Source organism: Chanos chanos, chromosome 7 (assembly GCF_902362185.1).
Source record: "Chanos chanos chromosome 7, fChaCha1.1, whole genome shotgun sequence".
NCBI classification, from domain to species: Eukaryota; Metazoa; Chordata; class Actinopteri; order Gonorynchiformes; family Chanidae; genus Chanos; species Chanos chanos.
Window position 1 is genome coordinate 20,613,751 of NC_044501.1, and position 25,427 is coordinate 20,639,177.

The 25,427-nt window shown below is 40.7% G+C and overlaps 1 protein-coding gene across 1 annotated transcript in view; it reads right to left on the minus strand.

Moving 5' to 3' along the window:
• Positions 1–318: 318 nt before the first annotated feature.
• Positions 319–25,427, minus strand: part of esyt1b (extended synaptotagmin-like protein 1b) — a 28,559-nt gene continuing 3,450 nt past the window's right edge. Inside the window, exons 3-52 of the mRNA XM_030779719.1 lie at positions 21,914–22,048; positions 21,475–21,548; positions 21,237–21,309; positions 20,400–20,489; positions 20,145–20,200; positions 19,880–20,000; positions 19,406–19,582; positions 18,885–18,967; positions 18,624–18,672; positions 18,364–18,453; positions 17,294–17,389; positions 16,718–16,789; positions 16,526–16,612; positions 15,983–16,132; positions 15,218–15,331; positions 14,820–14,996; positions 14,638–14,720; positions 14,476–14,524; positions 14,153–14,242; positions 12,986–13,081; positions 12,826–12,897; positions 12,535–12,621; positions 12,133–12,279; positions 11,695–11,792; positions 11,241–11,409; positions 10,843–11,019; positions 10,560–10,642; positions 10,332–10,380; positions 9,819–9,908; positions 8,961–9,053; positions 7,997–8,068; positions 7,691–7,777; positions 7,433–7,579; positions 7,164–7,333; positions 6,908–7,046; positions 6,616–6,752; positions 6,316–6,442; positions 6,046–6,222; positions 5,682–5,764; positions 5,349–5,397; positions 5,036–5,125; positions 4,539–4,631; positions 4,067–4,138; positions 3,845–3,931; positions 3,489–3,635; positions 3,153–3,292; positions 2,680–2,811; positions 2,452–2,560; positions 2,121–2,170; positions 319–1,979 (exon numbers count right to left, since the gene is read on the minus strand). Of these exons, the coding sequence (XP_030635579.1) occupies positions 1,958–1,979; positions 2,121–2,170; positions 2,452–2,560; positions 2,680–2,811; positions 3,153–3,292; positions 3,489–3,635; positions 3,845–3,931; positions 4,067–4,138; positions 4,539–4,631; positions 5,036–5,125; positions 5,349–5,397; positions 5,682–5,764; positions 6,046–6,222; positions 6,316–6,442; positions 6,616–6,752; positions 6,908–7,046; positions 7,164–7,333; positions 7,433–7,579; positions 7,691–7,777; positions 7,997–8,068; positions 8,961–9,053; positions 9,819–9,908; positions 10,332–10,380; positions 10,560–10,642; positions 10,843–11,019; positions 11,241–11,409; positions 11,695–11,792; positions 12,133–12,279; positions 12,535–12,621; positions 12,826–12,897; positions 12,986–13,081; positions 14,153–14,242; positions 14,476–14,524; positions 14,638–14,720; positions 14,820–14,996; positions 15,218–15,331; positions 15,983–16,132; positions 16,526–16,612; positions 16,718–16,789; positions 17,294–17,389; positions 18,364–18,453; positions 18,624–18,672; positions 18,885–18,967; positions 19,406–19,582; positions 19,880–20,000; positions 20,145–20,200; positions 20,400–20,489; positions 21,237–21,309; positions 21,475–21,548; positions 21,914–22,048 (5,157 nt within the window). The 3' untranslated portion in view covers positions 319–1,957. The remainder of the gene's footprint in view (positions 1,980–2,120; positions 2,171–2,451; positions 2,561–2,679; positions 2,812–3,152; positions 3,293–3,488; positions 3,636–3,844; positions 3,932–4,066; positions 4,139–4,538; positions 4,632–5,035; positions 5,126–5,348; positions 5,398–5,681; positions 5,765–6,045; positions 6,223–6,315; positions 6,443–6,615; positions 6,753–6,907; positions 7,047–7,163; positions 7,334–7,432; positions 7,580–7,690; positions 7,778–7,996; positions 8,069–8,960; positions 9,054–9,818; positions 9,909–10,331; positions 10,381–10,559; positions 10,643–10,842; positions 11,020–11,240; positions 11,410–11,694; positions 11,793–12,132; positions 12,280–12,534; positions 12,622–12,825; positions 12,898–12,985; positions 13,082–14,152; positions 14,243–14,475; positions 14,525–14,637; positions 14,721–14,819; positions 14,997–15,217; positions 15,332–15,982; positions 16,133–16,525; positions 16,613–16,717; positions 16,790–17,293; positions 17,390–18,363; positions 18,454–18,623; positions 18,673–18,884; positions 18,968–19,405; positions 19,583–19,879; positions 20,001–20,144; positions 20,201–20,399; positions 20,490–21,236; positions 21,310–21,474; positions 21,549–21,913; positions 22,049–25,427) is intronic.

Genomic DNA, 25,427 nt, shown 5'->3' on the forward strand with positions numbered 1-25,427 from the left:
TCAGTGAACTCTCAGAAGCAGCTCGCTGTAAGTCTATCGGCTACCCAAAGCTGTGGGTTTGCTAAGTTACTTTAATGGTCAACTTGATTTCTGGAGGAAAATTAATTGTTTAGATTAATTGACTAATCAGTAAAATAGTCGATAGATTAGTCGCTAGAAAAATAGTCGTACATACAACACATACACAGTATAAATGAATGGAAAGAGATTGAGAAAAAAAGTGAAGGAAGGAAGACAGGCAGATTTATATCTTAATCATGATCTTACTAAATTCACATCCAAGTCTGACATTCTGTGATCAACAGACACCAGGGCCCATATGGACGAACAATAACGTTTTTATTGACACTTCAATCTTGCGTGACCATAACATGGTTATAAGATAAAAAAAATGAAAAATGCATACACTATGAAATGATAGCTGCTCAATGTCATGTTACCATCTGAACATTCAACGTTACAATGTGATTCCAGAACAGAACATTTCATACTCCAGATCCTTGTCTCTGGATGCATGACTGCCTCCCGTCTCCAAAACCAAGAATGCACGCGAAGGCCAGTGGTACAGATTATGAAACAAAACGATTAACATGATAAAGAGTGTCTAAGAAGAGTCCAAAAGAATGGGAAAGATCAACAGCTCTAAGCAGGTGTCTTTAAAATGCATATATTTTTTAAAACAAGGCACATATCACACAAATCATATCAAGGTGAAAAAAGTCTGCAAGCAGATTGTGTATAATGTATTGTAACAATAAAGGAATGGACCACATTGTAATGTCAGCAGACAACTGAATAAAAACAGGAAAATAATAGTCTTTTAAAAAAATGCAAAAAACAGTGACATTGAACACACAGCACAATATGAATGGAGTATATCTGAGGCAGTACTTTGACCTGATGCTTTATGATTGTATCTCTAAATACAGAATACTGTAACGTGATCAAAAGTTCTAGAGGCAATAGCATCTTCGTTCCCTGACTAGGGCGGGAAGATCTGTATGGCAATGTTCCTAACTCGAAGTGAGCCTCTGATTAACACACAGAAACATCCCAGACCTTGGAATTCAAGCAGCATGTCAAGCAAATGCACACATTTTGATATATAATATATATATGTGTGTAGCACAACAGTTACTTTGGCTTAGTGCAAGGCTAATTGCGTAGTTAGTGCACAGTGCAGAGAGATGTATGGTTTCTGTTTAAGGCATAATGGGATCACTTCATAGATCCCATATCATAAGCATAAGTATAACTGATTTCCAGCCATCCTATTTGAGTCCTTATAGCTTCCTATAGCTATAGATGTCTTAAACACATTCTGTTACGTTATATTGCTGCGAAACATCTTCAAGCTTTCGGGTACTAAATAACTTCATGGAGCGTTATTTTTAATTTATTCCACTAATCCTGATAATGGTGCTAGCTATTCTAGAGGCAATAGCAATCTTCTGAATCTGACTTAAAGCAAATTCTTCTTTCATACATTTATATTTTAAGTACCATCCCCCACGCAGGAGGATATCAGTATTCAACCCACCCCATCTACATGTCAACCTGCATGTAAACTTCTCTCAAGCAGCCCCAGTCTTACATCTCAACTTCATATCCCTCTTCAGTCAGTATAAACCTACTTTTACACTAACATTCAACAACAGTAACTACCATAATTCATACTTCAATCATAATTCAGACTTTACTGTATTCCTCTATGTAATTCACTAAAAACTATTTGCTCCCTCTACACTACCTGCCAGTACCTTAATCACTGACAATAAGCCTTCCATCTGGTTCGTTAACAGAAGCACATGTGAAAAAAGGGGGAAAAGGTAAAGGAATATGGATTTGGGAGAGAAGAGGAGGGGTGAGGAAGGCATCAGTGTGGTGTTATTGGTCAGAACCTGTAAGAGCCGGAAAATAAATCAGATACAAACGAGTAATGTCATTCCTCAACTGTTCAGTCGTCCTCCAAGTCAAACCTGGGGGAGAGAGAGACAGAAAGAGAGAGAGAGAGATGAGTGAATTAGAGAAGAAAGATGGACCTATCATCAGTTCAGTTCAGGGTGAGTCTAATCACTAAAGTAAATATGGGTCCATAGGAATAATTACACAGTACTAACCATTCAGTGACTCCTGAGAGTAAGTCAAACTGTGCCAGCTCGATTTGTACCTGAAAGCAAACACATATACGTAAATGTAAACGTAAAGGAACACGCACACACACGCACATGCACACACACGCACACACACATAAAACAGCCTAATTACAGACCGACCAAATGATGGAACATGATCAAAAATGCACATATTATTGTGTTCAGATTACAGATGTATTTTAAGGCAGTTCTTTCCATGAACTATTTTTAGTATTTTGAAATCTAAAGGGGTATAAAAATATGACAATTGCTGTTTGGATGAGTAAAGTTCACTTTATGTAACATCACGACTGACCTGTCCAATGACATCTTTATCTCGACTCATGAAAGACGCAGAGCTGTTTTTCACACACACACTCAGGGTCCTTCTCTTAGCATCCTCCAGAGACAGATCAAACTCAAACCTGACAAAACAACACAAGGTCAAGACATGCACACACACACACACACACACACACACACACACACACAGACACAGACACACTAAATGAAGTGAATGTTGTTAAAAAGCTGTCATACGTACTTCTCGTTGTACTCTGGGTTCAGCTCTTTCTTCTTCACACTCGTCTTTCTTTTAGTGGCCTTGTTTTTATCCGGTTGGAGAAAGAGGGAGACATATGTGTCCAAACCGTCCTTAGATGATGCAGTCAGACCTCTGCACACACACACAAAACATACACACACACACACACACACACACACACAGAAAAAAAAAAAAGTAAATATATATATATATACACACACACAGACAGATAGAGATATGTACCGATACAGATATGTATATAGTTACAGATAGACAGATAGATAGATAGACAGATAAACTGTAGTGCTGATCACAATGCATCCAATATCTTTACATGCAAAGCAAATAGAGCAACAACAGCTGAACAATACTGAAATATAGTAATAGTAAACTGAATGTCATGTCCACTGTGTCTCTCTTTACCTATTCAATTCGTCACATAGGTCATGTATGTCGTTAGAAAAAAGACAGACCTGCAGGCATGAATGGTGACTGAGAGCCTCTTCTGGTAGGAGAGAGAGATCCGCACCTTCCCTGTCTGACCAGCAGGGGCGTTAGCGAGCTTTGGTCCCTGGCCCATAGCAACAAGTGTAGCCATTTTAGAGCCTAAGATCTGTATGAAAACACAGAAAACTTGCTCAACTTTCAGAATCCTCCAAGGCAAACTTTCAGAGCCATCACAAGTCATTCTGTGTCTGGGGGAACTGTTTATACGCAAAGAAAAATCCTGATTATGAGAAAACACAAATAAATTGAGACAGTCCAAATATGTTATTTATCTACAGTATGTAAATGTTTTTCTCTGTCACCCTGAGTTGGGCCATCAGCAGAATTTGGCTGTCAGGTGTGGCTCCATCCAAAGTCAGCCATTGGTCCAATACCAGCTCTGGTTTTGACAGAATCTCTCTCATTGGTAGAACCAGAGAACCCATTGGCTGATCCCACCCACTGGAGAGCTAAACACAAGTAAAAGAGAAGAGAAGGAATGTGACTAGGCAACTCTATGGTTGTACACTGGCTTTCAACTTCTTACATTCTGGAGTTGACATAACAATATCAGCTACTTTAAAACAAACAGGCTCCTAAAGGGCACACACACACACACACACAGACACACAAACACACACACACACACACACGCACACACACACGCACACACACTCACCTTAATGAAAAGCATGTCATCCTTAGGATTGTGAACCAGGAAATAGAAGGACTCGTGCCACAGAGGAGAAGTTGTGCGATCACACAGCTTTAAAGATCAGAGCAGACAGTGAGTTAATTACACTCATCTAAAATCCATATCCGCATAATTACAGTTTTATTTGAATATTTAAGGCCTGAAAAAACAACAGTTTAACCTTTCACAAAATATCCTTTTTCTCACCTTGGTTTTATAGGACGTTCCCCCAAGAGAAAGCTCTGCTCCAGCCTTGGGTTCCTTCCCACTCTTCTTTAGCTAGAAACACATACACACACACACAGACACACACGTACACACACACACACCAGAGAACACACATCAGTGCCACCAACAGTCATCATACAGAGAAAATCTGCTAGCAGACAAAAGACTGAGTAACGACAGCCCACAGGCTCCACAGAGCCATGTCTGACAGAATGAATGACAGAATGGATGAGAGTGGTGTGTCTGTAGAATATAGCTGGGCCCAAACACAGTGTGGAGGCTCTTTCTAAGCATAATCTGTGTTGAATGGTTCAGGTATGGTTGTGTTTGTGAGGGAGAAAGTGAATGATGTTGTATGGTTCAGGTCTGTGTGTGTGTGTGTATATGAGACAGAGAGAGAGAGAGACAGAAATGAGAGCTGAGAATAAATGAGAGCTGAAGAGAGACTCACAGGCAGTGAATGTGCTCTCTCTATGAGAACAAACAGAAGGGCAGCAGAGGGAACAGTTTTGTTCTGATAATGAACACGCTGCAGCTGAAGGACCTGAGAACACAAACACATTGTTATAATGATCTGAATTATCATGTGTGCACACACATACACACACAATAAACCTACTGCATTAACAAACACACAAAAACGTATCATTAAGCTCCAACAGAGCAAACTCAAAACACACTGAACTAACACACAAATGCACATTCATACACTCATACACACTGATTTACCATTTAGATACAAACACACTGAAACACACACAACAAGGCACACAAACCCACTGATTCAAAATACACAAAGGAGCAGAATCAACAGACTCAGTTAACACACACATAACCACAAACTCAGTAGTGAGCTCATCTTTGGGACATGGCTACAGCACAACAGTGTAAATACAAACTGACCCGAACAGTTGAGCTCGTGTTTAGTTCAAGAGGGTTTGTACTGACCTGATCCAGTGTGTCAGCATGTGACAGTTTGGGAATCCACTCCAGAACCAGGTGAACACGACCGGACTTCACATCGTTCAGAGTAAACCACTGTCACAGAGAAACAGCATTACAAGCCTTCATTACAGCATTACACATATCACGACTCCTAACAGCAGAGCACAGGAAACACGATAAACCATTTTTCATCTTTTTTCATTTTTCAACTCTTCAATTAGGGTGGATCGGATGGAAGAAGAGCAAAATAGAATCTGGTCTCTGTCATGTTTTACCTCCACTGATTACATTAGAGATCTGAAGAAAATAAACTCACTTGATCCATGTACTGTGAGCTTATGATGTCTCCGAGTTTGAGCGTAAACCTGCACACGAATGAAAACACCACATGTGAAGTCGCACATACCAGAACATACACCAAATTATGCACATCTCTTCATCTACCATGTTCTATGCTCTGAAAGAATGAATTGCCTGAGAGATTCATTCACATTAAAAAAATGGACCACAGAGTATTAATCTCCTGGTTTAGTATTTTGATCAGTAATTAAACGTTAACATTTCAATCCAGATTAACTATAAGTTATTATGAAAGAATGGTTGTGTTTTTAAAATCAAGTAGGGATATGAGGTCAAACTGTAAAGAAACCTTCCAAGGAAGTCGTCAGAGTCTATGTCCTTATCGTAGAGCTCAAATTTCACCTCCAACTCTTGCTTTGGGCTCAGAACAGTCTAGAGAAAAAAAACATCATAATAAATCCCCAAATATTTGAGCAGTAAGACAACAGCAGTAAGACAATAAATATAAGACCATTCAAAGGTCATAACAGTGTACTCTTTGACAACCAAATATCAAAAACATTAACTTGCTACTGATTTCAGTGACAGATGATTAATACACAATTCCTTAATAAATCTCCATGGTCATAATGGTCATATTCATAGACCAAACAAAAAAACTATGTTTCCCCAAAAAACTATGCTTGTACCTAGAGTAAATGAAAACATCATACCTCAAACATCTCATTCCAGGTGGGGTTGAGGTTCTCCTTGATCACATGACTCTTAAAGTTCACATTGCCCACATTGATCTTAACGTAGGGATCACTCTTGCCCTTTTTCAAACCCCCCATTAAGTTGTCCTTAGCGATCAGATCCTGAGCCTCTAGTACGTGGATACGCAGCACTCCCTACAGGAAGGACAGGGGAAAGAAAAGGTGTCTGGGAAAAGAACCGGCAAATGACACATCCTAAATTACACACAGGCAGAATCAGAATCTGACCTCTGCCCCAAAGCCGGAGTCAGGGCAGGAACGCTGTGGTCGTAGATCAGTCAAACTGGTGTCCTCACTGGTCTCCTCAGCACCCCCGACAGTTACCAAATCATCACGGAGAACCGGCTCCAGTGACCTGGCGGTACCAAACACGCAATACTCTCAGAATGTGTTCATACGAGGCTTTTCAAACCAGCTTTTCAAACCTAATGACATTCCCACATAACCATACATTAGACAAATCTAGGCACACAAAGGCAGAAGAAAGTCATTTTAAAGCCCATATGTCAGCTCTGTAGCCTGACTCACTGGCCCTCTGATGAGTCCTCATACTGGAGGTCTGCACTGGCTGTACGGTCAGATCCCGTTTTTCCAACCGGCTCCATGTCCTTGCTCTCCCTCCCTACAGCAGAGGTCGAAACCGGGACGTCACTCAAGTCCTGCATCTGTAACACAAAGCAACACATCTACTGTCTCAAATACACAAACACACACACACACACACACAATTACACTAAACACTGTACTTATGTTAAATTCCAGATGAATTAGCTCCATGGAGGAGAGGCAAAGAAAGAACACAGATCAGGTCATCTCTTACGGCGGTCTCACTGCTGCCCACGGGGGTGGAGTCTGAGGGGTGGGGGTCAGCGATAACCTCAGAGGTCATTTCCTCCTGTTCTTCAGGCTGAGAAGGGACAGCAGGCTCGGGAGCGCTAGGGGCAACAGGTTCACTTGGTCTGGAAGCAGAAAAACACAGAAGGCATACAGACACACAATTACTCCTGGCCTTGAACGAGTGATTCCGTAGAAATGATCTTTTCTGAGACTAAATCAATACAGCGACAAAATCTCACCTTGTTCTGACTGGCTCCTCCAACTGTGGCATCTCTTGATTGTCTTTTACTGACAACTGCTCTGTTACACTGATTGGTTCTCTCTCCTCACTGTCTCCACCTCCCATGGAGCTGTCCAATCCGCTTGGCGACTTCGTCAGGTCGCCTTTAGCCATCTCAGAGTCTAAGACCTTGTAGCCAAAACAGATTTAAAATCTTATATATTGATTTCTGAAATGTGATATTTATACAGTTCTTTAAATTAAATAATAGACACAAAAATTAGTCACCCTCAGCTGGGCCCTCAACAGAATCTGACTCTCAGAAGTAGCACCATCCAAATTCAGCCACTGGTCCAGCACCAGTTCTGGTTTTGACAGAAGCTCTCTGACTGGTAGAACCAGAGAACCCATAGGCTGATCCCACCCACTGGAGAGCTAAAAAAGTGAGGAAAAAAGGGGGAGTGAGTTGCCAGGAATTCAGTTCTGGGTAACTGGGGGTGAAAGTTATTGCATGGACATAACTCAGACATAAGCACTCCAAGTCACCTTAATGACAAGCATGTCTTCTTTGGGATGACGAACCAGAAAATGAAAAGATTCATCCCACTGAGGAGAGGTAGAGCGATCACACACCTTTAGGGAGGAAGAATGAGAGAGAGAGAGAGAGAGAGCGAGAGATAGGGGGGGGGGGGGTTAAAGAAAATAAATTAATTATGTCAAGTAAATCATTCTAATGAGAAACGAATTAAACTACATGAATTACCTCAGTAATGAATGTGGCTGAATAAGAAATGGTAATAAATACGTGTGTTAAGCAGGAAAGCTTTCTTTTACAAGAACTAAGACTCTGACCTTGGTTCTGTACGAAGTTCCCCCGAGAACCAGCTCAGCTCCAGCCTTGGGTTCCTTCCCACTCTTCTTCAGCTAGAACAAGATATCAGAGAGAGACATGGAACACTGCCATAGGCATACACTGTCTGTACACTGCAAATAAACTAACTCTACAGTATTCAGAACCAGTCCCATCCCATCATCACAGGCCTGTGGTTTAACAGCAGTGGAACACATAAGGCTAAACATACACAGATAGCTTCACTGACAAAAGACGGCAAAGTGGGCTGATTTGTGTCATTGGGGTTTAGGAGTCATATCCTGTTTCTAAAACGGCCTAAAAATTAGGATTCCGTTTTAATTTCCACTGGCCTATGTAGGAGAGTATATGGGGGAGCGCAAAGATGTAAAAATGTTTCTCTATGTTGGATGAATTCATAGGTTTTTTTTTTAAATGTGTGTAAATGAAAGCAGACAAGATTTTTATTTTGTTGTATATTAGTTTGTGTACATAAAACTGACTTTATAAATCATAAAGCTAGCAGAGCAATGGCCTTAAATGGTAGTGTATGGTCATAAGTGTGACAGAGGGGAAAATGGAGACGTGATGTAAGACAAGTTGAGCTGCTGGCAGATGGAGGACTGGAGAGAAAATGTCTGAGCAGAGGACAAGCCCTGATGCTCTGGTGTGTGTCTGTGCTTTCAGAGAGAACGCTGAAGCACTTTTGAAAAGTGAGACATTCATTTCATTCTTCAGAATCCCTGCCACAAAATACAACTTTCCACACTGAGTTACCTTAATGTTGGGACAGCAGGATCTGACTGAAATCTGATATGGATAAAATACCTAAAATGCATAAAATATATGTTCCTCTGTATCATCACACTCATTAACCCCCCCAAAAATGTGTCTGTATGAGAAAATGAGGGAGGGCGGGTGGGAGAGGAGGGAGGGAGAGAGAATGAGAGCTGAAGAGAGACTCACAGGCAGTGAATGTGCTCTCTCTATGAGAACAAACAGAAGGGCAGCAGAGGGAACAGTTTTGTTCTGATAATGAACACTCTGCAGCTGAAGGACCTGAGAACACAAACACATTGTTAGGATGTACAAAACACACTAAAACATTCTGAATGAACGCACACACACAGACAGACAGACAGAAAGCAGTGCTACTGCTACTATTACTCCAACTGCTAATAATAATATGAACTTCAAATGTTTCATTTTTTTTATTTGTAAATAAGAGTGCCACCATGAAAACTTTTACAGCTGAACCTAATTAAATTTGGCTCCTTGTGTTAGAAATCTTGCTCATGAAAAATTACCCCTAGCAATCGGAAATGGATCAACACAAAGGCACAACCCAAAACCCATAGAACTAACACACTCTTATTGGTCTGAATTACACCAAAAGTTGTATAGTCAACATATGAAAATCTCATAGACAGCACAGCAGAAAAGGTTTGGCTTGAGTGAGTTTTGGTTTGGTTTGTTTTGAGTGAGTTTTGGTTTGGTTTGGGTTAGTTTAGGTTGAGTGAGTTTTTGTTTGGTTTGGCTTGGCTTGAGTGAGGTTTGGTTTGGTTTGGATTGAGTGAGTTTTTATTTGGTTTGGATTGAGTGAGTTTTTGCCTGGTTTGGGTTAGTTTGGGCTGAGTGAGTTTTTGTTTGGTTTGGCTTGGCTTGAGTGAGGTTTGGTTTGGTTTAGTTTGGGTTGAGTGAGGTTTGGTTTGGTTTGGATTGAGTGAGTTTTTGCCTGGTTTGGGTTAGTTTGGGCTGAGTGAGGTTTTGTGTGGTTTGGCTTGGCTTGAATGAGTTTTTGAGAGAGCTGAGTGATGCACTGACCTGGTCCAGTGTGTCAGGATGTGATGCTTTGGGAATCCACTCTAAAATCAGGTGAACACGACCGGACTTCACATCGTTCAGTGTAAACCACTGTCACAAAGAAACAGATCCGAGATAAACAGCTCTTTAATCTGAATGTTTCAGGCTGATTAGTCTAGGGCCAAAAAAGCCATTTTGAGGCCTTTATATTGATTGATATGGTGTAAGATTTCATTAAATTCTTGTTCTGAGAATTTCACTGAGTAGAAATTCATTTCATTAAAGTGACTAAAATCTATTAATTTCTTTGATAGGCCTATTGATCTATTAATTTCTTTTTCCTTTAATTGACAAAGAAAATTTGTTCTCAGAATATGATTTAACACCTGAATATTGAAAATATTAACAGACCCATGTAGAAAACAACAATGAAATGTAGTAGTACAAAGTAATACAATGGCGACTTCGACAAAGTAATACAAAGTAGTACAGTAATACAAAAGGAAGACTTGAAGTGCGAAATAAAATTCTCACCTGGTCTGTGTAGTGAGCCTGTATGACGTCTTTAATACTAATATTACATCTGCAGACAGATACAGAGTCAAAAACCTCAGATAAAACAATGGAACATCAAATCCTCTGCACTGGAGATATATTCATGTGACTCAGTCAACATTATGTCTGTCTCTGATTATTCAATAAGCTTCCTTCAACCATGCAAGTCTACACACACACACACACACACACACAATGATAACTCACCTCCCTAAGAAGTCATCTTTGTCAATGTCCTTATCAAACACTTCCATGTGGATGTCTTCAGCAGAGTTTGGGTCCAAAACCAGCTGGAAAGAACAATCACATTAAGCATTTGATAGTTGCCTTTAATCTCAGAACTCTTTATGTAACTGAAAACAAAACTGAAATGACATGGAATAAATTCCTGGCTTTTCCAGTAAAAATCAAACTTTCTTTTTGCTCTGGGACTTACTCCTACTTCAGTAACTGTCAGCAACCCCCCCCTTTTTAAAATAACCACGCATACCTCATACATCTTGTTCCAGGTGGGGTTGAGGTTCTCCTTGATCACATGACTCTTAAACTTCATGTCACCCACATTGATTTTAACGTAGGGGTCACTCTTGCCCTTCTTTAAGCCTCCCATCAGGTTGTCTTTGGCAATCAGACTCTGAGCCTCCATTAGGTGGATACGAAGCACCCCCTACAGGACAAAAGCATCATTACAACTTAGTGCACATAAGTGTGTTTAAGTGTCCGCAAAATTCTCACACGGTGCTTTTTGCAGGACGAATGTTAGCACTGAGCATACTCTACAGTTTTATTTCTGCTTTAATCTGTTGTAATAAACAAGTATTTGCAGCTGTTCTCGAGATATTCTGTCTCTGTATCAAACACACTTCACCCGACTCCCCACTGTCTTACCTCTGTCCCAAAGCTTGGGTCCGGGCTGGTATGCTCGGGTCGTAGGTCAGCAGAACCGATGACCTCTGTGGGTGTGACCTTGGATGCTGTTGCTGTTGTGGCCTCATCAGAACCGGAGACTGACGAGCTGATAGAGACCGGAGCGCTAGGACCAATTTTCTCAGCTGACCTGTTAAAACACACACACACAAGCAAAACATGTTGACACGTTGAGTTCTTACCGTACACAATAGCAGATGAAAAGGTGAAGCCTTTAAACAAACGGACTCAGCTGTCTAAGGCTGGGGCAGTACCATATATGCATTACAACTCAGCTACTCGTTGTTAAGGGGGTAGGGGGGATAATAATAATAATAATAATAATAATAATAATAATAATAATAATAATTATAATCATAATCATAATCATAATCATAATAATAATAATAATAAAAAAGGCCATTATGTATCTTACCTCTGGAGTGAGTCTTTCTCTGGCCTGGGCTCACCCTCTGGAACACTGGGTCTATCCTCCCGATCTACACAACTCTCAGCCATTTTAGGACTAAGAATCTACAACACAAAAGTAGATCAGATTACTCATCATCACAACCAAACACACGTGTAATACAGAGGATGCCAAAAGATGCCAGTATGCCAAAATAAGTTATTGTTTATTTAATACTGCCACACTGAGTCAGCCATGGTGAGAAGCACAGCAGGAGCTATGATTAACATGATGTGACATCCATCATCATCATCATCATCATCATCATCATCATCATCAACATCATCATCAACACATTTTACAGTTTCAACTTACATGTGCCCTGTGCTGAAACATACTAAAACATATTACCAAACGTGTGTGTGTGTGTGTGTATGTGAGACAGAGAGAGAGAGAGAGACAGACCTTTAGCTGTGCTCTCAGGAGAATCTGACTGCTGGGAGAGGCTCCATCCAGACTTAGCCACTGGTCTAGCATCAGTTCTGGTTCTGACAACAGGTCTCTTATGGGAATCACCAATGAACCTAGGGCTATGTCCCAACAGTGAAACAGCTACAGAGACAGAGAGAGAGAGAGAGGGAGAGATAGAGAGAGAGAGAGAAAGAGAGAGGAGTGAAAGAGAGGAGATTGTATCAAAGAGGAAGCATGGACAGAGAATTGACGGAGAAGGCGAAAAAAACAAAGACTTGATTACTAAATAATGACAGAAATGCATCCATTCAGCGACTGTGATTAGTAATCTTTTAGTTTATTTCGTTTATGGGCACAGACGGCAGCAACTGCACGAGGTCAATTCAGTTTTCTCACCCTCACAATGAGGTCCTCCTTCTTAGGGTCATGAACCAGGAAGTGAAAGGCCTCATCCCACTGAGGAGAACTGGTGCGATCACACACCTTTAGGGAGGAGAAAAGGAGTAAAAAAAGGAAAGCTATCCATGACAACACTCATTAACACCATGGCCCATACATTTAACTGTTGTCTTTTGTAAAAACGTGTAATAAGGATAAAAATGCATAACTTTTAAGTTAATATCTAACATTTGAAAAAACAAATTTTTAAGATACGACTCTGCTGGACTCCAGTCCTGAACCTCTCACCTTGGTTTTGTGGGAAGTTCTCCCTAGCACCAACTCTGCCCCAGCTTTTGGTTCCTTCCCACTCTTCTTCAGCTGGAACCACACAGATATTCACACATTTACCACTGAGGACAGACACTGGAGAACTGATCTGAGATCAGAGGGAAGGAGACACACTCACCGGCAGGTCGTGGGCACTCTCCAGGTACACGAAGAGCAGAGCCACAGCGGGCACAGTCTTATTCTTGTATGATGCCAGGGCCTGGCACCTCAGCACCTGAGTAAGGACAACACCCGTCATTAAGCTCTCTACCTCACTCACAGTCTGGATACAGGTGTGTTTTTCCTCTTCAACTCTAACGACAAAAACACCAGTCATTAAGCTCTCTACCTCACTCACAGTCTGGATACAGGTGTGTTTTTCCTTTTCAACTCTTAATACAGATTAAAACAGAAGTAAGGACAACAACACCCGTCATTAAGCTCTCTACCTCACTCACAGTCTGGATACAGGTGTGTTTTTCCTCTTCAACTCTTAATACAGATTAAAACAGAAGTAAGGACAACAACACCCGTCATTAAGCTCTCTACCTCACTCACAGTCTGGATACAGGTATGTTTTTCCTCTTCAACTCTTAGTACAGATTAAAACAGAAGTAACGACAAAAACACCCGTCATTAAGCTCTCTACCTCACTCACAGTCTGGATACAGGTGTGTTTTTCCTCTTCAACTCTTAATACAGATTAAAACAGAAGTAAGGACAACAACACCCGTCATTAAGCTCTCTACCTCACTCACAGTCTGGATACAGGTGTGTTTTTCCTCTTCAACTCTTAATACAGATTAAAACAGAAGTAAGGACAACAACACCCGTCATTAAGCTCTCTACCTCACTCACAGTCTGGATACAGGTGTGTTTTTCCTCTTCAACTCTTAATACAGATTAAAACAGAAGTAACGACAAAAACACCCGTCATTAAGCTCTCTACCTCACTCACAGTCCAGATAAAGGTATGTTTTTCCTGTTCAACTCTTAATACAGATTTTTAAAAAAAGGTCACAAACAAATAAAAGATGTTTTCTGGTTAGTTATTAACGTAACGAATAAGAACACACTTGAAACAGACTCTTTTGTCCTAACGACCTTCAGTTTATTTTACAGACTCGCATGTGGGGGCATTACGCATATTATCACGTAACTAACTGTCAAGAAACATTTATTTACACTGAGTCTTACAGAAGCAGTTCTTTAAATATTAAGTGTAGCAAAGAATCTATAGGGAGAGGCAGAACACAGGAGATTTCCAGGAGAAAATGTGAGAGAAATCCAGTACATCAGCACCAACCTGATCCAGTGTGTCAGCATGAGACAGCATGGGGAGCCACTCCAGAACCAGATGAATGCGACCAGACTTCACGTCATTCAGAGTAAACCACTGTCACGGAGACAGAAAGCATTATAATGTCAAATTCACAAGATGGATGGATTTCTGCAGTTTGTTGCAAGACATATATTTTAAAAAACAGTGATGTACATGGCAATCTTCCAGGAAATGTTTGACATTCTCTGTAAATGAAAGACCCGGTCCATTTAAAATATAATCTACATGACAACTGATGAAGGGACCACCATTATCAGGCTTTAGTCTATTAAACATTATGATCTTACGTCATCAGTATGCTCAGAGGTGATGATGTCACTGAGTTTGATCTTCAACCTGTGAGCACAACAGTAATGAATGACACTCAGATACACACAGCTCATAATGAGACATATTTGTCCTCTGCAGAGGGGTGGTGCTACAGCGATTGGCTTATGGCCTCGCGTTACCTCCCCATGAAGTCGTCTTTGTCCATGTCCTTATCAAACACTTCAAACAGCACCTCCTGGCCGGGTATCCGAGTCAGGACCACCTAACAGAGACACAATGTGTATGGCTTAAAAATCAAGACAGAATGAATTTAAAAGCAGTCAGTGTGTGACTATTTAAACCTGTATGTACTGTGCCATACCTCGTACATCTCATTCCAGGTGGGGTTAAGGTTTTCTTTGATTGTTTGACTCTTAAAGGTTGTCCCTCCGATGTTGATTTTAACATAAGGGTCGCTTTTCCCCTTTCTCAAGCCACCCATCAGGTTGTCCTTGGCAACCAAATTCTGACCCTCCACCAAGTGGATACGCAGCACTCCCTACAGGACAAAACAATGACTGCAGTGTCGGACAGACTTCTAGAGTGAGATAGTCAGTGAGTGAAAGTGTGAATGCATGAACGAGTGTGTCAGTGAATAAAACAGAGAGCAAGTGTGTGAGTAGCAGATGAGTGAGTGAGACAGTGAATTGAAAGTGAGTCAGCAGGTGGATATTAGTGAAAGACCGAATGAGTGTGCTAAGGAGGGAGTGAATTCTTTACCTCTGTGGCAAAACTGGGGTCAGGTGAGGTTTGCTGGGGACGTGTAACAGACCTGTGGGTCGCTTCGCTGGAGAGAAGAGAACTGGAAACAGCCTCCTCATCCAACCAGAGCACCTGGAACACATGACAAGACTGACACTTAAAGCAAACATCATGAATAGAGTGTTGATAAGAGGCGTTGGAGCGTTGAGTTATTATCTGGATAAAACAGCTCTGTAGAGCACTCTGAGCTGATGGAGATGCTGGGCCGGTTTGAATACTGAGACAACGTGACTTTGAGGCCTGATGTCATCATTATCTCTGAGGATCTGAATATGAAAACACTAATGTGGACACAGGGTTTCTCCAGATACAGCACAGTTTTACTCTTTAGATCTTAAGTATAGTGTAAATGTATTTGCTAAGTCTAAACATTTTTCACTGGAATGACTTGAAATGAGTTGAATCACTAAAGTTTAAGCTAAACAGTGAAATGAAGGCCAGTTAATCGGGTGTGGGGCTTTGAAAATCCTTAAGATAAACCTTAACTGATTCAGGATGGCTCTTATGCCCAGATATCTCATCAAACAAGTTAACAAGGATGAAATTCCTTCACAAAATGAGGGAAAAAATTACCGTGATACATTTTAACTCTCAGCTACGAGCAATACATTTTTAAAAGTGATGTTTCTATGTGAATACAATGCAGGTGTGAAACATTAAGCATATGAACATGGAGTTTTAATCCTCCTATTATATGTTACTGTTTGAGCATGGGGTCATTACCCTGAGCACGGTGGTTATATAGACACGGCTAGCTGGTCCAGATTTATCCAGCTGAAACCACTGATCCAATGACAGATCAGGACAAGAGAGCAGACGAGAGAGAGGTACAGTCAAACTCCCCAGAGTCTGCACACGATCATTATCCTTCACCTGAAACAGGCAACACAGTGAAAAAGATAGATAAGGACAGGAGTAGATTAAGAGGACAAATAAAAATGTGTCATTGTATATATATCCATATCTACTTATCTATATCTATATCTATCTATCTATCTATCTATCTATCTATCTATGTACACACACATCTATATATATGTACTGTATGTATACGTGTGTGTGTGTGTTAATGTTTATATAATATTGCCATAATCATAAACCTGGTAAATGTTGTCAATGATTAATGACATGCATGAGACTGAAACAGACAGGCGAGTGGTTTAAAGTGACAACATGTATTTTGGAGCAGTTTGAAAATGAACAGGAACACAACGGAACTCTTCACAGACAAACAGAAGAGTGTGTGTGTGTGTGTGTGTGGCTCACCTGAATGTCGATGTCCTGTTTGTTGGGGTCCTGGATGAAGAAAGTAAAGGCGTCTTCCCACTGAGGTTCAGTAGTATTCCAACATGTCTGAGGAAAGGAAGAACAGAACACAGGAGACAGAGAGTGGGAGTCAAAGAGTTTTGAAGTAGAAAGACTACGCGCATGCACGTGTGTGTGTGTGTGTGTACTTACCCTGCTTTCTTTGGTGATGTCCCGCACAGACAGCTGCACCATGGGACTGGGGTCCTTGTTGCCTTTCTTCATCTGATACAATGCAAAACCGGTTTTAACATATAACAGCATTCATTACATAATATTCATATACAGGATTTTAACACTAACAATCAAAAGCTTCTGCATACAGAAAACAATAATCATGAAACCTAATACATTTCCCATGCATTGCTGGGACACTCATGGGTCATGACGTTCCAGACAGTGTCAAGTCTGTGTGCGAACGACAGGACAATTATAATCTGGAGCAGGGACCAGGGTCTCAGGATTGGCCAAACATATTATAGCTCTGAATTTCAGAGCCTCTGATCTGTGTCTGTTCTTTAAGAAACACATTGGATATTTTTCACACAGGCAGAGAAATTCAAGGAGAGTGGGAGTGAGGAAGTGTAAATATTGAAGGGAACTGTCAGGAGGCAGCGTGTGTGAGGTTAAGGAGGGTCAAACTGTTCAAAGCACTAAACGCACAAACAGTCAAGACAGGATGTGGCTTTGACTGATCAGGGAACACAGGAAACAGTGGGTTTCACTCACAGGAAGTGCCTCCGCCCGATCAAGGTACACTGCCAAGATGGCTGCGGAGGGGGGATCTGCAGTTTTACTGATCACGGTTTCATTTCTCTTCAACACCTGATGGGAGTTGGAAGATGTCAAGTCAAGTGAGAGAAAGACAGACAAAGAGCAGACAAGAGAGAGAGGGGGAGAGAGAGACACACACACACAGACAGACAGACAGCAAGGGTTGAAGATGTACTGAAAAAACAACAGGGAAAAACAGGAAGGTGGATTTCTGTGCCTTCTCTTTGGGTTAATAACAACCATAATTCACTCATCATCTTATTTCTGCAGCTGCTGAAAACATAGGGCTATAGCTAAAGTTATTACTTTTGCAGTTACTTTGAGTGAATGCTAACAACTGTGGTAATGAAGCTAAAAGTGTGGGAACTACTCCAGCTAAATTTCAGCCCAAAATAGAAAAGGGTCTGTTCTACAAATACAGATGGGGAAAAAAGTCCATATGACTCTAACTGGAACAAGGAGTGTTCAGCTATCTCCGGTGGATGACAGTTTCACCAGTGTGTCACAGTCTGAACTGAGAGTAGTGAGGGCATAGACACTTTTATTAGCAGAGAGGGTGGGGTGGAAAACCACACTGTGTGTGTGTGTGTGTGTGTGTATTTGCTGTGGTATCAAATACATTTAACAGAGACTATTCTCTTCAAACAAACATTCTTATTCAAACACAAGCCTGTTTCATATAAGTATCACACTCACGACACGTCCTCTCTCGAGGTCAGGAGTATCTCCTGTGATATCTGTAATATTGGTTTTATGTGTGTGCTGTGGACCCTCAAAACACAGGCAGAAACATGCGCGTGCACGCACACACACACACACACACACACACGCGCATGCACGCACGCACGCACTAAATTACAGCAAAAAAAATGTTTACTTTCTCCAATTCAACATCACTGAGGAAAATGAAATCCACCTGTACTTCAATGACTCTACCCGGGTACAGACTGAACTGTTCCTGGTGTCGGTGGTAATTATAGTTGCATTAATAGTGTCCATAGAAATGTGTGTACGCGTTTTCTGACCTCTCCCAGTCTGTCTGCGTTGGACAGCAGGTTCAGCCACTCCAGTCTGAGATGAACACGACCAGATGCAGCGTCCTTCAGACTGAACCACTGAGAATGAAGTGAAAGCGCATTGACACAGAGATATTACTGTTCAACTTGACACCTGCACACACACATATGTTAATCAGGCATTGTTCTGTTTTTTTTTCTCTCTGACACAAACACACACACTTAAACCAGAAGTACAGGATGGGCTAGTATTTCAAAAGAGAACTCACTTCATCAACAACTCCGCATTTCTTCACTATGCCGAGATCCAGCTTGGTCCTGAGACAAACGTAGAAACCATTTTTTGTTAGTGGAAAAAAACAGCTAACCAACCCATTACTATTCCATATTGATAAACCTGGTTGAAAACTGGAGATGGACACATGATTCAACAGGAAAACAGATTACCTACAAACAGCTGTCTACAGTAAGAACATGAGGTTGACGGGGGGAAAAAAGGGATGAAGAGACAGACAGTGGATGGTGAATACCTGCCCAGGAAGTCATCTTTGTCTGGGTCTTTGTCATATACCTCCACCTCCAACTCCTGGCCCGGAACCTCATGAACTATGACCTGACACGGACATGCATGCAAATGGACACACCATGAAAAACCACTCACTTATTCAGAAACATGCTCACACAAAAACGCACACACTCACACATTCTCTGTCTGGCCTCTCACCTCACTCACACACACATACACACTCTTTCTCTATCCTTGGCCTCTCATCTTATATGTTCATGCTCTCACAAACACACATTCTCTCTCTCTCTTTATCTTTGGCCTCTCACTTCATACGCACACAGAAACACACGTTCACACAGACTGTCACTGACAAACACACCGTCACCAACTGCCACAACAGTCTAAAAATACTCTGTATGAATATGAAGAGAAAGTCTCCCTTCATTTATATTTTACAAGGCGCTTTATCCAATCAGTCAAGCACGAGCCACAAGGATTAATGACCTGGATGACTGATTACGGGGATGAGTTTTGGCCTCTCACCTCGTACATCTCACCCCACTTGGGGTTAAGAGTGTTGTCCTGATGGTGGGAGGTGAACGTTTGGGGACCAACCCTCAGCAGGGCATAGGGATCTGACATTCCTGCTATCACTCCCCTCACATAGTTATCTTTAGCAGCCAGACCGTCAGCCTCCACCAGGTGGATACGCACGACACCCTGCACGCACGCACGCAAACAGAGAAACAGAGAGAGACACAGAGAAGGAAAGACAGAGAGAGAAAGGGTGGGGGGAGTGACTCAGAGAGAGAAAGAAATGGATGTCGAAAGAAAAAAACGATGATTTAGCAAGTGAGACTGAAAAAGGGTGGAACTGAAGTAATCTTAATGGGAGGTTCTTGTGTTTGTCTACAGTTTCTTTCTATTAATTATTTCATTTTAAATTTATGAAGCCAAAAGAGACCGTGTGTTTTCTTAGAGTGTGTGTGTGTGTGTGTGTGTGTGTGTGTGAGTTACCCTGGGCAGGGGGCTGCGGAGCTGAGCCACATGCAGGTTAGGTACAAGAGGAACAGTGAGGCGATTGGGTAAGACCAGGAATGAGGCAATGATATCCATTATCATAGTGTCTGACATGACACTGAAACACATGAGGAGAGATCCATTAATCTGTCACTCACATGCACAAAACACATCCCCTCTATGCACAAAACACATCCCCTGCAGAACAGGGAATTTCATCACATTTGAAACATTTAGAAAAAGAATCTTTGATTTGACTTACTTCAGCCCAGGAATGTCCAACAGGTTTGTTAAGCCAGTCCAATTAATGTCCAGTTTCTGGGGGGGGTGGGGGGGGGGGTGGCGGAGGGCACAGATGATTAAAAACAACAACAACAACAACACTTAAAGAGTGAGCAGAGGTCCAGCAGTCAAGTGGACAGGTGTAATGCAATTATCAGAGAGAGGAAGGAATAGAGGAAAGCGCTAATAGACACACAGACGTCAGGATGTGTGTGTGATGGATGGATGTACTCACAGGCCTCTGGATAAAGAACATGGTGACCGCGCCCACGATGGGCACATCACCAATCAGTGGCTCCAGAATCACACGCATCATGCCGTGGAGCTGAGGAAAAGATGGAGAGGGACAGGAGGTCACAGACAGAGCCTTCTCATGACCTGATATTTATCTACATCAAACATTCTCCCATTTGGGTTATTTCAAGATTTTTGTCTTTATTTCAGTAACAAAATACAGTTTGTCTCAGCAGTGCACCCTAGCCTCCTCACTGAACTTCTCTATCTATCTATCTATCTATCTATCTATCTATCTATCTATCTATCTCTCTCTCTCTCTCTCTCTGTCTCTTTTCTCTCCCTCACTTGATTCTGCCTTGTAACTATTTTGTACAATACTGCCTGATTACCGGTCTTAGACACCTCGTTATATAACTCAACATCAACACCTCATCTGTGACCCAGCAGATGTTCTTGTTTGTGGTTGCTAGGTGGTTGTTATGGTAATCAATTTGGTCGCTAAGGAACTCAAAATAGAACTATATCTGTCAGAGGAAGCTAGAAATATTCATCCTTTTTTAAAATCAGTTCCAACACAGTTTCATAGGAAATGGTTTATTGTTTGGCAATCAACCGCTGAATAATGTTAAAATAATGTAATGCACACAAGCAACCACTGCAGAATAACCTCCTTTAGGGTCATCAAGACCTTGTCTAAGGCTTATTTTTCAACAATGTTTTTCTCAATATATCTACATTAACTTAACATAACAAGCAAGCTTTATTAACCAACATGTCATTATACTGAACAAACAGCCGTAAGGAGACTAACAAATTCTCTCTTCTTATCAGATACCTGTATTCCCTTCACTCCAGCTTTGCAGAAGTATCGTTTCACCTCCACGTTAATTTCCACGTTCCCCACATAGCTGGGAGGTAAAACAAAACCATAAGACACACACACACACACACACACACACACACACACACATATATATATATACATACATATCTATATCTATATATTCATGCAAATACTGTGTGTGTGGTCATTGACAGGTTGTGTTCTGAGCGAGCAGAGATTCCAGACTGACCTGATGTAAACATCCAGGAGCACTTGACCTTTGTCGTTCTCAGTATGAGCCTTCACCCCGACTACCTTCATGGCCTGGGGCAGGTGCGAGCGTACGCACGCGCGCACACACACACACACACACATACACGCACACAGACACAGACACAGACACAGAAATATGAACATTAGTCTTTTACGTCCAACTGGCAGATTTATCAAATAAAAACTGATAGGTATTACAACAGTATATTGTAATTATTTAATTACAGCAATGAAAGTCTGACGGTGTGTAGTAGTGTGTGCTTTTGTTGTTTTCCGTGGTTAATGTTAGATTTATACTGGCTCTAGTATCAATCTAATCTCAAAATGAACCTTCTGGAGAATGAACCTTCTCGTTTGAGTTTGGTATGCTGATAAGCGCATTTGCGCTGTGGATGTAATGGACTATGTTGTGTCACCTTGTCTCCCATATCGATCTTGGTGAAATTGAACGTTTGCAGGTGGGTGCTGGAGGCACGGATGGATGGAGCAATAGTCTCCACCAGCAACTTCTCCAAATACTGCCCGATGAATGGCCAGGCCTGCTGCAGCACCTACAGAGAGAGAGAGAAAGGGAGGTTCAGAAGTTGCTAGGAAGTACTTTGGATCAATGAAGATATAGAACACATTAGAAAAGGAACATGAACGAGGGCAAATGGAACTAAACTAATTACCAAGGCCCCAATCTAAACATATTTAAAATAATTAATAAACATGGAGCACCGCAAACATCCTGTCAATACATGCATTTCCACGTATATATGTTTTGTGTAATAGCTCGATTATTTCAGCACTCAAAGCAGAACACATTTTAATATGATAAAAATAAAAGAAACACAACAGTCAATTCAAGCACAGCATCCATTTAAAAAAAAAGAACTGTAACCCACCAGGGTAAGCACATGTCTAGGCAGAATGGGGCAAAAACGGACCGGACACCAGTGTTTTGAAATGAAAGGGTTGTTTTGCTGAATTGACTAAATAACGTTATTGAGAAATTTAGTAAAAAAAAAAAAAAAAAAAGCAAGCAAATGAAATGGATAAATAATCAGTTATTACAGCATTATTCCATGACAACAAATATAATGCAACAGAACAAATGGAGCATGATTCACAATTAGAGTGTTTAACACAGTTTCAGTATTTGTTAGTGCACATGCTGCGTGCACTCTTACAAACATCAATGTGAGTGTGTGTGTGTGTGTGTCTCTGTCCTGTGTGTGGACCACTCAGTCATACCACGAAATACAGTTCAATGAGTGAATCCAGTGGACTCTCAACTGAAATTTTTCTTCTCTACATCCAATTTTCGTTTAGTCTGGGTGGCTCGCCATCTCAAGAGAGAATCCAATCACTCCAAAATACCTATCCTTATATAGCAAGGCTGTGACAGTTGTAGTGAAAGTTATTCTGAATAAACATTTTGAAATGTATATTCGTAAGCATGGTACAAACAATCAACATAAAATGATATTATAACAGGAAATATGACACTTGAAAGTATCGTAAATAACCAGTGAAGCTTGTGACCTCCAGAGGTGGACAAAGTACACAACTCCATTATTTTGACTCAAATAATGGAGTTGTGTACTTTGTCCACCTCTGGAGGTCACAAGCTTCACTGGTTATTTACGATACTTTCAATTGTCATATTTCCTGTTATAATATCATTTTATTATTTAGTATAGATACTCCTGCTAAAATATTACTCCAATACAAGTGAAAGTTGTTCAGTCAAATTTTTACTTGAGTCGAACTACTGGAGTACTTGCTTTTGCCAATACTTAAGTATTCAAAAGTACTTTTTTTTAATGTCAACATATTGCTGTATTGTTGCCACAATGCATTTACAGAGCCTAATGACTCTGAATGCACTGACTTGCTTGTAGAGCCTGTAGAATAAAAAGCTTGTGGAATATGCTGCAAAGCCTATAAAAACACAACTGAATTGCCAGCCACTGTCCTTTTTTTTATAACACCCCCACAAAACAGCACAGCAGTGTTCTGCCACAGCTCTGACAGTGTGTGTGTGTGTATGTGTGTGTGTGTGTGTGTGCGCACGTGTGGGTGTGCATGTTATGGGGAATTTCTGAAGGCATTGATGAAGTTTGTGTGCGGCAAACAGAGAAAACATTTAAAACGACACTCATCTTTCTTCATTTCAAAATTCTCAAACATGGACTTCAGATATGACCATGGGTGCTCTAGTGAGGAACCTTTATCTTTATAGTCATATCTATCTTTATCCTTATCATCTTTATGTGCCATGGTAGTAGCCACCATTACAACTGCCAAGTTCAGCTGTTCAAAAAATACAGCATGCACTTTGAACTTGACCGACAGCGTAGGAGTAGTTTACTGTGATTGTTTTTTGTCCTGTGACAAACACAATATGGCCTATCACATTTTAGAAAAGAAAATTTGTCCGCTGACTTCAAAGATATGCTTCAAAGTAATGAGTAACGAGAACTCTCATAGAAATGTAGTGGAGTCAAAAGCACAATATTTGTCTTTCAAATGTAGTGGAGAAAAAGTAATTAGTTTCCAGAAAAACTGATACTCAAGTAAAGTACAGTTACTTGAAAAATGTACTTAAGCACAATACTAATGTAAATGTACTTCGTTACTGTCCACCCCTGGTGACCTCCATGGTTAGCAAGAACTTCGTGGGAATTAGGGTACAATGCCGCTAGCAAGATCGATTAGCTTATCTTCTCTCAAGAGAAAAGTTTACTCATACATAACAATATCAACATAAATAATAATCAGCATGTGATTACCAATCATTCAACATCGATTAAATGAAACACTTAATAGTTAAGTTTATGTACACCACTGGTTGAATCAAAAATCTAATTATGTAACAAAACATAACATAACTGGTTTAATGAAGGCTATTAAGCTTCGGTACGCAACGTAGTTGAGCACACGTTTCTCAGTTCTGAGGGTAAAACGGCCAGTTCATCACACGAAGAATGAAAATTAGACAAGTTACACATTGAAGTATAATTAATTCCCATTTTGGCATCTGAAGTGCCACAGAACAAGTTTGAAACGATTCGAATTGCCGTTGATATTTCCTTGGTGAATTACTATAACTTCACTTTGAGTCGAGTGTCACCATGTCCTTCATGTCTGGTTCAGTTCCGAAAGACTTAAATGTAATTTACAGAAAATCTTACAAACAAGGATTTTAAGTTTACAGGAATTAGTGGCATCATTGTGGATGAAACATTCCTAGAAATATTTTAGTGTGGTATTATTTTCCAAAACTGTTTGTTGCCCTTAACTGATCGTTATCCACACTCGAGGTTAGGACACTCTTTGAGCTTTTAAGTGTTTTGGTTTTTGTTTTTGTTTAGTTTTTGCTTTGTAACCCATTAGACAAATGTGTGACGAGTACTTCATTTACAATTCAGCATTGGCCAACATCAACCAAAAGAATTTTTTTAGACACTTAAGATTTGATTTCGTCCACTGAAATAACTGTTGTCCATGTTTAAATTTCTTATTCTGAAAAAAGGAGTTTCTTATAGGAAGCAAACTTTAATATAACTGTCTCTCAAATCTAGTTTTCTGGCATCATTTTCTAAGGAGAAGAACTTTTAAATAAAAGGTACAGAATCTTTCAGTCTCATTTTTAGAAGAACTCTGTTTCTATTAAATTTCTTTGCAAGCCAACAAACCAAAACTGTGAATAGGGTGAACCATTACATCTCTAACAAGCATCATTCATTCTCCTACTAAAGAACTGAAAGCATACACAAGGTAAATCACTGACACTAGCTGGAAACAGTCACTCACTCATTTTCAAAGCCAATTATCCTAATTAGGGTCGCGGGGGGTGCTGGAGCCTATCCCATCGTTCATTGGGTGAGAGGTAGGGAAACACCCTGGACAGGTCGCCAGTTTATCGCAGGGCAGACACACAGA